Raw genomic sequence first — 12956 nt, forward strand, 5'->3', positions numbered from 1 at the left:
ATTTCCCCGGAGGTTCTGACCACAAAAGAGTATGCGCTATTATTCTTAGACAATAAGAAGGGATTCTGCAGGAAAATGCTTTGGTTGCCCCACCCGTAAAGTCCTGTTCAAGCTTGAATATGTGTGGCGTTTTGTCTTTTTATACATTATTTATACTTTGTAGCATATCTGAGGGTGACCAAAAAAAAAAAAAACATTATTTACGTGCAAAATCACGATAGTTCTAAACCAGAGAGCTGATTGAATAAGTAAATTTTTGTTAAACCTGCGCCAGGTCAGTTGACTCCTACACAAAACTTTCAAGAACATTTCCATTCAGTATCTTCTGAAACAGAATACATTTTATTTGACTCATGCCCCCCTAATTGACCCCTGGCCACGAGCTGTAGCCCACTCTGAACCCCTCTTATCTGGTCTGAATACAAACAGTACACAGTGTTACCCATTTTGCATATTTTCACTGCTTCGACAAAGTTTTCTTCGCAAAGGATACAAAATCACAGCCTACCTACCACGATCTAGGTGATTTAATCGAATAGTTTCGTTCCTCGTTCGTACATATTCTATGCCATTTGAATTATATAGTGTAACACATTAGCTACAAGGATCTGGGGGTCCTGTACTCTACTTTCTAATCCGCCATGCAAATTATCGGTTCTAGAAAGGCATTTCAAAACTGCGACTAAAATGTGGGGGAGTAAGTACAACAAAGTAAACGGCGAGTGTTACAGCGCGCGCGCACAATATAAATGTAAAGCTCTCGGATGTTATGTTTTGTACTTAGTGTAAGTGCAGTAATAAATATCTTCAAGTTCAAGTGTACGTACGTAGGTATGTGTCGTGTTGCACATGCTAGCTCAATCTACGTATGTTTGCTGCACACCTGTACCTGGGAATTACAATAATAAGTTTAGATGGCAGTTGGAAGTAGCCCAGTACCAAGTTTGTTGACGAACACCAGAGACACATCGTAGAATAGATCCACCCAAGAAGCTTGTAACCCAATGTTTTTCAGCGTCCTCTGTAATTGTAAATTTTAATATTTGTTTTCGACAACCGCATGCTGCATTTAAGGTTTTATCGTTCATGTTTTTTCTGTGAAGTTTCATCGAAATTTTGAAATGTGACTTCTTTAGGGCTGTATAATAGTAACATCTTGCATCTGACACAAATTCAAGGCTAAGTTACGTCGTTTACTTTGGAAATTGCGGCTGCCCGGCGTCATCCATTATTAGCTGAACGTGGAGAGCGAGAGAAAGAGCAACAAGTTGATCTTTCTTTGATGTCTCCATTAGGACGGCGAGAGGTCTAACTCTAACAAAGTAGCAGTTGTCATTTGCCTAGTCTAAGTTAGATCTAAACTGTAGTGTTAAAAAATGTCGTCAGGTTTGTTGAAATTTCAGGCTGCAGAAAGGTCCGACAGAAGTTCCTTGGCAATTGAGGGAAGACTTCAAGGAAAAATTGATGTTGATGTTGGAACAAGTGGAACATACAGACCTATCGATGCTGATATTGAAACCCCTGACAAGGGAAATGGCAGTGCAAACGTCAGTGTAGGCCTAGCAGGTGGTGTATTTGTACAGCGTCGAGAAGATGATGTTGATGGCAAAGGTAAAAGACATAGAACGGATAGTTCCTCTAGCTCCTCTTCGAGTTCTTCGGACGATGACAAAAGACAGGATAAGGCAGCAAAAGCAAAACGTAAAAGGAAAAAGAAACGGAAAGGAATTTTATCCGGAAGTTTTCTACCAAAGTTCGGAATTTCTAAGAAGACCAAAGGAAAGGATGATGACACATACGGAAAAGGTCGACCGCCTTCTGGCCATCTTGAAGTGGATGTCCCGTCTCCAAGGGAATTGAAACGACCCACGAGTACAGAGGTAGAAGTCCAGGTAGGCCTAGATGCTGAAATGGATCACCAGGCTCAAGGCAAAATTGAAGGTGCTATTGTAGACCCAGACGTAGAAATATTCGATGGTATTGGAGCTGATCACCATGCAGAATCTGGTGAGTATCATTCTTGCATCTAACTTCTAAGCCTAGGTTTTGGGATGATTAATCTCACTGTACAGTGTGCGGCGTTGACCTAGCCAATGCCTGGTCTATAGCTAATAGTTTGGCTATTCCTAATCCTAACAGACCTACAGTAGGCCTTTAAGCTTATGCCCTATGGGAGTATGACATTACATTCTGGGCCAAGGCACCCATAGCTCTCTAGTGAGGCCAGGGCACGGGAGCCATGCCCCCTGCAGACTGCTTTGCACCCCCCTTTGTGCCCGCCTTAAATTGTTGGTGCCCCTCATAAAATCACAATTGATGTTTTATTGGACAATGTTTAGGTCCAAAGGCACACCCAACAGTCTTAATGATTGAATTAGGCCTAAAGTGACAGTTTAGTTCGACTCATGGCTGTTGTGAAGGGATGAAAACGTACATTAATTGCTACAGGCCTAGCCTTTGTGTAGGTCAACATTAATTTCTCTTCATAAATGTAACCATTACATAGCTTCTATAGAGTCTAAGTTTGCGAACTCATAATAGAGCTAGTCGACAAAAAAAGGCAGGGGTTAGGGTGGGGGAGGGAGGGAAGATGAGAGAGATTGGTGCACTTTTGGAGGTTATCTTTCGAATGCTGGTAGACAAGTTCATCTAGTTGACAACTATGTACACACAACTTTTTGGCACAGTATTTAAGCAAACAATAATTGAAAAAGTAATGCTGGAAGAGAAATGTAGAAGAGGATGAAAAAGGATGAAAACTTTCTTTCATTGTCCCCATAACTAAGTATGAACTAATTTACTTCAGTGCTTATAATTAATATAGGGTTTAGCAACTATGTATGGATACAGAGAGAGAAATTAACCCTGAAATAAATGGCAATGTATCACACTGTATAGCCACATGAGACTGATGACAGTGGTGAGCCCTCTAAATACAAAGTTTTGAACAGTTCTGCAACTTTACGCTTGATCGATTCCTTTGAAGACTACCTGTACTACAAATTTGTAGATCCTCTTTAGGCTTGCTTAGCCTTGCTATGCAGTCATGAATGCATGTGGATGATACACTACATGGGTGTATCCAGGATTTTGTAAAGTAGGGTGTGTGGCCCTAGGGTGGTTGAAGCCAATGTCTTCATCAGAAGAAAAAAAAAGGAGAGCTTTTTTAAGATGTAGATTAGACGCATTCTGAGCCATACTTAGGCTATAACATTTTTAATTAGGTCTACATGTAAGGTTGTGGGATTGAAATGCTTAGCTAGGTGGTATTAAATGCATAACAACTAGAGACCCATAGTTTTTCACAGATTTGATCTGTTTGTAATTCAAACATATTGTCTGTAATACCTAAGTGCAATACATGTGATCTTTAATATCCCCCTATTTTTTTCCAGGGTACTAACTGCCACTGGTCATAAGAGTAAACCTCTACATTCCTTGTTCCATTTCACTCATGAAGAAGAAAAAAGTTTAACCAAAAAGTTCTAAATTGCTCAGTACTCCAGAGATCGGCCAGACACATGATACATGGTTCTAACTTATAATAGTGTAGCCTACCGAAACTGTGCCAAAACCTGGCTATTGTCAGATTGTTGTGAAAATAATCAAAAAATTTCTATTTTTAATGGAACACAAAGAAGAACTGTCTATGTGGACTAGTAATGATTTCTGAAGAGAAAGATAAAATCTTGTTTTGAAATTTACAATAGGACAGAGATCCTGTGCCATTAAAGCTGACCCGATATAAAGCTGAAAGAAGTAAAGCTCAGAGAGAATACGAAAGATATCTTTAAACATATAAATCATAATGGCAGTTTATTACTCACTGAAATATTTATACTGTAACTAGAACTAAGAAACATATTTTACTGTACAGTTTGGGGTGTACATTGGTCTGTCCATGTAATGTGAAAACTTACACACAGTGTTAGCTTGGCAGGCTTCTCCTACTTCAAATACCACCAGCTAGGCTGACCAGTAAAAGAACCTTTATGAACCAAATAGTACGAAATTGTATTATATACATACACTGCATATATAAGTCCTTCTATTCAGAGAAGTTATTGCAGACTAGTTTGTATTGCAGACACCTGGTATTACAAATTTTATGCTCTTTTTTGTCAGGGTTTTACTCTGTACCATAAATCATTTGTTGCTGGGACCTACAGTAGTTAATTTGTACAGTCAGTCTACATATAATCACTTTAAGCTTACAAGTAACCCCGGCAATTTAAGCCTTATCAATATGAAGTTACATGGAATGACTACAAATTATCTCATCTGCTTGGGTAGAAATAAAATTCAATTTTTGTCAAATTTCCTGTTTTTTTCCTATCAGATGTGTGGTTGGTGGTGCATATATGTATATGGAATTGGAAGAGAGCCCTGCCTGGGTTTTAGTGTGTGGGTGTCTAGCACTAAACCTTATGGGAGGCTGGAAGTGACCTCCGCTGACACTGTAGGAATGTAGGGTCATGGGAATAGAGGGGGTGTCACATGCCAAGGGTAGTCAGCTATCACTGTTCATAGGGTTAGGAGGAATTCAACCTTGCCCGAGAATAGAGGGGGAATAAAGGAAAACAAGATGAAACAGAAAATTGAATTATTTTTCCAGAATAGCAGAAAAAGTAAGACAAATTTAATAAGTTCGGAAAGTAGGGTTTGCCAGGTATTTGATTGGGGCATGTCCTTTCAGTTTGTCTTTAACAATATTTATGAGCCAACTAGTAACTAAATTATTATTGATTGAAATCAAATCTACATTGTGCATTAATTTGTGATACAAGGCATGTTTGGTTTTCATTGTTTCTCATTTATGCAATAAGGAACCCCTTGAGCAACAGTTAAAATCACTAGTCAGTAAGAGAGAGACTTGATAATACCTAATAAAATACAAATTGTTCAATATGTACAGTTGAAACGTTTCCAAGGTTATTTCAGTTTTAATGAAAAATGATCAAAGAACAGTTTGTTGGTGTAGTTGACATATGACATGGCAGGTGAATATGATGGACTCTCAAATATACTGAATCTAAACTGTGAAACTGATAGTTTAATTTATGTATTCAGCTGTGATGGTCTAAACAATGGTATTGTTGTAGTATTGTGTAGTATTTAAAATGATCAAACTCTCACGAGAGATGTGCTCCTTGTCGAAATTGTGTCCCAATCGCGAGAGATCCAGTGAATGAAAAAATTCAATGTAAAACCTTGTGCGTGTATACTGAACGAAAAAAAGCATTACTCGGATGCAAATATGCAGGGCAAATGTTTAAGGATTTTCTCCGGTTGTCCCTCGGACAATCAGGCCTTATATTTGGTTGTTCGAACAATAATTTTGTTTTACGAAAAAATGTAGCAAAATGAAAATGACCAGTATGACACACTGTAGGATGTACACTGGAGGAGAGATGTGAAGGTCAGTGAACAGAACACCAGCTTTGGTGAATGATAGCAATTAATCATTTTATGTACTTGGGATGGTGAGGGTGAGGGGGGGGGGTGGTCCTATATAGTTCAAATGCAATTTGAATTTGATGTAAATAACTATTTGTCCACCAGACAACTTCCAGAGCAGATTTCGTTGCCTGAACAGACATTTTGTCATTGAAAGACACATTTAACAAATACCCTCTGGTCCTTTATTGCTACATTCTTTTTCAATAGGCCTAATACTTGTTGAGCATTTGCTCCCACATTTTTCGATCCAATTAATGTTTCGATGCAATTGTTTTGATGGAACACCAATATGTTTTGATTTGATTTTTCATTCACTATCTCTGGAAATGGGTCCAAAATGTTTGCAAAAATGGTATTAATTGTTGTTAATATGTCATCAAGATCAACCTTCATGACTAAAAGTTTACTCTGATAGGTATGATAGAATTTTATAGTATATGTATCAGTTAAGTTCTGTAAAACTTTTTCTCCATTTCACAAGAAAATTTGAGAAAGACTTTTGTTGTTGAGACTTTTACAATATGTAGAGTACTATACACTGTTATCTTTTTCATAATATGTGCATTGAATACAGTTACACCTTGTTTTTTTTTTAAGGAGTGACACAGTATATAGACAGAAAATGCCAAAGTTCTCATGGTACAGGGAAGTTGCAAAATAATTAAGAAGTGATGTTTCGTGATGTTTAGCGTTCAGCTCTGTTTGTTTTGCCTTCAAACATCTTGCTATGGTACCAACTGGATAATACTGTTGATATTTGGTGTTGGTTCTCATTTCCAAATATTTGAGTAACAGGACTCTTTGAGTGGCTTCCACACCTTCATGGTTGAGTAACCAAGGACAGTCGGGGCAGTGTAATGATCTGTGTGCAATGTCAGTGGATGTAATGTGGAATGTGTGTGTCAGTTGTAGGATGGACATTTTTTGTATGAATTTGTCAAGACTAAAATAAATACTATCATTTTGCGTGATTGGATAAAAAAAATTGTGATGTTCTGACTAGGGAATCATTTAGTAGCATGTATTTTGGTGTAGCACTTTTCAGGTTTAGAAAATTTAATTCTCATATAATAGTGAAATTACTTCATTGTACAAGACTGTTACACAATGTTACATGTGCTGGTGCAATGTGCCACATTTGTAGCATCACGTAGGAAGCAATCTATCAAGCTCCATTGTATTTTAATAGTAACGTTGAAGGTCATTAATTTCCAGTAGTTTGGAATTTTTCATAGTTCATGTAATTTATAAGATTTATACATAATGTATGCTTTGCTAGCTAAATTCATCTCAGTTGAAGCCGTACATGCCCAAGTTGATTAAAGTCATGCAAGATTCTGAATTCCTTGCAAGACCTACGTATGGCAAAGTTCTGTTCATGCTAACTGGGTAATTGACTTTACAAGATGTATGGCATGGATATGATACTGAGACCCATCAAAAGAATATATATAGTCTTAAAGCAGCTGGTCAAAAATATAACCAAATCTACCCAATATTACTCAAGAAATGATGGTGTATTTGACATATTTATTTGTTTTGCCACAAAAGTACAAAGTGGGGGGAAGTCTTCCATAAAGCTTAAAAGCTTAACAATGTGGAAGACTCCCTGTAGAAAGAAAAGAAAAACACAATATATATGTGTATAAATACATATACATAAATATAAGTGCAAATTAAATGTTCAATATATATATATAGTAATTACATACAGGTATAATTTAGTTTTAGTCAGTAACTATTTATTTATTTGTTTGCCACAAAAGTACAAAGTGGAGGAAGTCTTCCATAAAGCTTAAAAGCTTAACAATGTGGAAGACTCCCTGTAGAAAGAAAAGAAAAGAAAAACACAATATATATGTGTATAAATACATATACATAAATATAAGTACAAATTAAATGTTCAATATATATATAGTAATTACATACAGGTATAATTTAGTTTTAGTCAGTAACTATTTATTTATTTGTTTGCCACAAAAGTACAAAGTGGAGGAAGTCTTCCATAAAGCTTAAAAGCTTAACAATGTGGAAGACTCCCTGTAGAAAGAAAAGAAAAGAAAAACACAATATATATGTGTATAAATACATATACATAAATATAAGTACAAATTAAATGTTCAATATATATATAGTAATTACATACAGGTATAATTTAGTTTTAGTCAGTAACTATTTATTTATTTGTTTGCCACAAAAGTACAAAGTGGAGGAAGTCTTCCATAAAGCTTAAAAGCTTAACAATGTGGAAGACTCCCTGTAGAAAGAAAAGAAAAGAAAAACACAATATATATGTGTATAAATACATATACATAAATATAAGTACAAATTAAATGTTCAATATATATATAGTAATTACATACAGGTATAATTTAGTTTTAGTCAGTAACTATTTATTTATTTGTTTGCCACAAAAGTACAAAGTGGAGGAAGTCTTCCATAAAGCTTAAAAGCTTAACAATGTGGAAGACTCCCTGTAGAAAGAAAAGAAAAGAAAAACACAATATATATGTGTATAAATACATATACATAAATATAAGTACAAATTAAATGTTCAATATATATATAGTAATTACATACAGGTATAATTTAGTTTTAGTCAGTAACTATTTATTTATTTGTTTGCCACAAAAGTACAAAGTGGAGGAAGTCTTCCATAAAGCTTAAAAGCTTAACAATGTGGAAGACTCCCTGTAGAAAGAAAAGAAAAGAAAAACACAATATATATGTGTATAAATACATATACATAAATATAAGTACAAATTAAATGTTCAATATATATATAGTAATTACATACAGGTATAATTTAGTTTTAGTCAGTAACTATTTATTTATTTGTTTGCCACAAAAGTACAAAGTGGAGGAAGTCTTCCATAAAGCTTAAAAGCTTAACAATGTGGAAGACTCCCTGAAGAAAGAAAAGAAAAGAAAAGAAAAGAAAAAACAAAAAATATATATATGTGTATGAATACATACATAGATATAAGTACAAATTAAATGTTCAATATATATATATATAGTAATTACATACAGGTATAATTTAGTTTTAGTCAGTAACTAGCTATTATTTCCTTACAAAACCACTTCTTAAAGGATGTGACTGACTTTTTACTCTTTAAATCGTTCATTAGAAGATTCCATGTATTTGATCAAACTAAGAGACAGCCCTAGCTGCTCTGAGATTTTTTTGTCGAATAAAGCTTAAACTTTGATTTGGTGAGATACTTAACATCACATGATACAATATATTTCATATATTAATTGTAAGTAATGAGCGAATTGGAAAATTTCAACTTTCATTCGTTTTAGATAAGATTTCACCAGTCTATATGGCTGCCAAGGTAGATTGCTATACACTTTTATTATAGAATTTCATCAGAAAAAGCATCAAATTCAGCCCCAAAAAGCTTCTTCAAAGAGCTTCTTCTTTAAAAAGGGCTTAATTAGCAATTCTCCTGGATAAGGAAGCATGTATATACAGTAAATAATTGAACACAAACGACAGTAGAAACTTGGATAGTCTGGTTAATCTCAGTTGGTAAGGCCGGTCAGCAGAGCTAACAGAAATTTACAACAGAACATCTCTTATTATTGTACTGTACCATGAGAAACCTGAAGTTCATTGGTCTTCTAGTCAAGCCTTCCATAGAGTGCCTCTCCCTTCTCCATTAAAGTAGCAGTGAGCACCTAACCAGGCCTTTCTGCATTCATGTACAGTATGTATGTAATGCAAATCAATTATTTATATATATAATGTAATGCAAATCAATTATTTTTGATCAATTATTTTGGTTTGTTAATTATCTAATGTTGAATCCCCCCAAAAAGTTCTTTTGTTTCTTTGTAACTTTTTTTAACTTTTGAAAAAAAAAAATCCAACATTTGTTTCTTCTTTTTTAAGCAACTTTCTTGATTCCTGATTATAAATGCAATCTCTGTCAATACATTCATTATTAAATATATGTTAAACAGTAATTGGGTTAAAAAGTGTCAAAAGCTGTTGTTTCATAACTGATGTACATGTATATTCTTTGAAAGCAGTTGCATCGACAAAAGTTTGTGAATTTATTTGTACCACACACAAAATAGCAAACTACAAATTTTATGGAAGAAATTACAAATTTTTAATCTTCATTATTAGTCTTAAATTAGTTTAAACTAACTGAAGACACCAGTCGACAGTCACTAAGGAACTCTCTTAAAGATCTATAAAGCCTGTCCTATTCTCATTATTAATAGAGGAGGTACATTTGCATATTTCACTATTAAAGTGCAGAGCTAATCATATATCCCTTTAAGCACACCCACAAGCTTATTTGTAAATGTCAGCACTAATCAGAAGCCATAGGTGGTTGATGGACTCAGTCACAACCGACACCGGTGGTAACTTGCTGTGGTTCAAGCCTATAGCAACTTGCACACTGTAATATTAATGTACCTGGTGTGCCTTGTTACTGGAGTGCATTGTACTGGAGCTTAATAGGTCCAGTATAATGTAGGGCAATGTAAGAAAATAAGCAAAGCAAAAATAAACTCAACCATACACACAAACCAGACCGTATAAATGCTGATGTTTTGCTGTAAAATCAAAGCACACTGTTTTTCCTTCTCCTTCACATTTGGTACATTTGATACCAGATGTTTTCTTGGTTTGAAAATTTGCAAACTCAATAACTCCAATTTTTTTTTATAAAGAAATCTGAGAGACCCAGACTTTTGCTCAAAATTTTTGGATGGAATTTTCAATTTTATTTAGCTCCAAAAGACAACACCTTGGCCTAAATAATCAGCTGTAAGAAAGATGAAGTTTAAAAAAGTTTAATTAAGGTATACAAGGTATCAGTCACAATATCATTAACGCTGTGTCAGGTTTATAGAATTTACAGTCCAGAGGTAATTATGTATCATAACATTAAGTTGCCTCATATTTAAGTACCAATTTCATAGCATTGTCTTGCATTTTAGTCAGTTATATATTACTCCCTGAATTGGTCACTGTACTTTTCCAGATCATTTTAAGGATGTTAATACCCAAAAGGGAAGTCCAAGAGGGAACCTGGACTTTGAGGCTAAGCTGGGTGCTCCACAGTCACTGGGTCCACTGGAAGTGGATGTGACTAGTGGTCCAGAATGGTCACCCAGAGGCTTCACGCCGCCCAATGTAAAGAGTAAGTAATGAACGTGTTGATCGTCGTTGATCGGTATTGCTGTTTAGCAGTATTCATAACCATACCCTGGCATGTTGTGGTAAATACTGTGTAAAGTCTGCATGCATGCATAGCCTGCACTGTGCAAATGTAAAGAAGCTATTTAGTAACTCAAAATGGAGGCAGCCGGCAATTTGACGTGTTCCCCGTTCATTCCATCCCTAAATTCCTTCTCCAAGTGTTGTCCTGTACATAATAAAACTGTTTCATCGAAGTGTCTTCAAGTTCATGTAAATGAAGGTTACAGATTCGTAGACTGGAAATTTGAAGCTTTAAGCAAAATAGTCAAGTCATGTCTCGTAACACTAAATTTCAAGTGCAATGTCCCTTGAACAATTAATGCTGTGAACCTTTCCACTTTGAGGGAATACAGTGACTATTAGTGAATGACTTAAATCTGGAAAATTCCCCACACTGCTGAAGACCTGAGTGAACTTTGAAATGATCAGAACACCTCTAGAGTGTAATTATTCCACTCTCCCTTGTGGGTGGATGGAGATCTTCTAGCTCTGTGGAAAACCATTGAAAATTTCCTAAATTTGGTAGGCATGTTCAAACTGGTCACAGAATGTTGCGGGTAGGATAAACATAACATTTACAAAACTGTATGCTTTTGACATAAACTCCTTTCATGTACAAAACTCTGCTGCTTTAGTTATATCTTAACATATATTAAGTCTTCCTAGTATTACCATGCGCATATTTATGCAGTATATTTCATTCACATCCTGTTTTATAAACAGTGTTTGAAATTGTTGCATTTCCCATCTAAAATGCCATCCTTATTTGGTTTTTACTGTGTGATGTAGACGATTCCTTGATGCAACATCTACTACTAATTGACTTCTAGTGATTTTATCTACAATTCGGTTATCATGGTTATGATAGCTAATGGCCAGTGGGCAGAGAGAAAAAGTGGAGAAGCTGAAAGAAAAATTCCTAGTTTCTACACTAGTCTAAATTTACAGACAAGATTCTTAATTTATACTCATAATCTTCTAAGCTTCTCTAATGCAGGATGAAGCCAGGGTGGAACCAGTTGTGCTTTGGGAGGGCTCCATGTTCCCTTCCCCATAGTTGATGATACCGTACAGTTTGCTTCCATGAGTAATTGAGTTCTCACCGATTCAGATAGTAAATGTGATAGTCTCTAGCTTAAGCTCATCTTTGTGTGACATTTTGTGCACTTTAGATAGTATAGAACCTTCTAAAGGCAACGCTTAATGTAGTTTGCACAGTAGTATAATTATCACATATTCCATATTGGTATTGTTTTGTACTAATTGTCTGAGGGATGAGATGGTGGTGGGGGACTGTGAGGAAGGGGGTGGGGAGGGTAGCTGGGAAGGATTGGCATGGGAAAGATATTAGATTTGCAGGTGATACATTTGGTAACAGGTTATTTGAAAGGTCATAGTGGAAAAGTTGTCGTACCTCAAATAATTAGTAACTATTTCTGCAATGCATCTGTGCAGTGTACATTTGACCTATAAAACAAAAATCATCTTAAGAGTAGAGAAACTGATCATCTTGGATTGTTCTGAACAACAAAGTTTTGTTAAATGATATGAATGGATGTAATATGAGTTAGGTCATTATTGATACACTGTCAGGGAAAGATATGAATAAAAAGATATAGTAGCTGGCCATCAAAATTGATAGCTTTAAGGACATTTACTACCCCAAAAACCAAGAAGTACCAGCATGTAAGTATGTAATCTAATACCTGTTGGTGTGGTATGCTGTGGTTATATCCCTAGATACTGTGGTAAATATGACCTATCCTTATATTAAAATTATTATATGAGGTATAGGCCTCTACCTAGTTGTGGTTTGCTGTTCGTGTTTGGTGTTAATTGGGGTAATACTTCCATCATGATGGTGTAATACTGTATTTAGTAAAGATAGGAATGATGTCACTCAGTCTGAGAAACATGTCTGTTGTAGAAACAAGACATTGTACCGTATTTGATTTTATGGAATTTATGAAAGTTAAATACAATAAAAAAGGAGCAGATGGAACGGCATCTATTTTGGGAGGAAAGAAGATAGGTATCACCATTTTGTACCATCATTCTGTACCTGCAGCTTACGTGCAACCTTGCTACCATATTTTTATCTCTGTAATCTGAGAATAAGAGAAGAATAACAACCTGGCATGCTAAGTATATGGTAACTCTATATTCAATAAAAGTATAAAACATTATAGTATTTCCTGAAAGGCTATCTTGGGTGCTAAAGTTCATACATAGCCCTCAAATTGTTCCTACATAAACAGTATAGTATGTA

The 12956-nt window shown here is 35.3% G+C and overlaps 1 protein-coding gene across 1 annotated transcript in view; it reads left to right on the forward strand.

Moving 5' to 3' along the window:
- Positions 1 to 797: 797 nt before the first annotated feature.
- The window catches only part of LOC139967752 (uncharacterized), a 61057-nt gene continuing 48898 nt past the window's right edge, over positions 798 to 12956 (forward strand). Inside the window, exon 1 of the mRNA XM_071971807.1 lies at positions 798 to 2007. Coding sequence (XP_071827908.1) covers positions 1377 to 2007 — 631 coding nt within the window. The 5' untranslated portion in view covers positions 798 to 1376. The remainder of the gene's footprint in view (positions 2008 to 12956) is intronic.

This window comes from Apostichopus japonicus, chromosome 5 (assembly GCF_037975245.1).
Source record: "Apostichopus japonicus isolate 1M-3 chromosome 5, ASM3797524v1, whole genome shotgun sequence".
NCBI lineage: Eukaryota > Metazoa > Echinodermata > Holothuroidea > Aspidochirotida > Stichopodidae > Apostichopus > Apostichopus japonicus.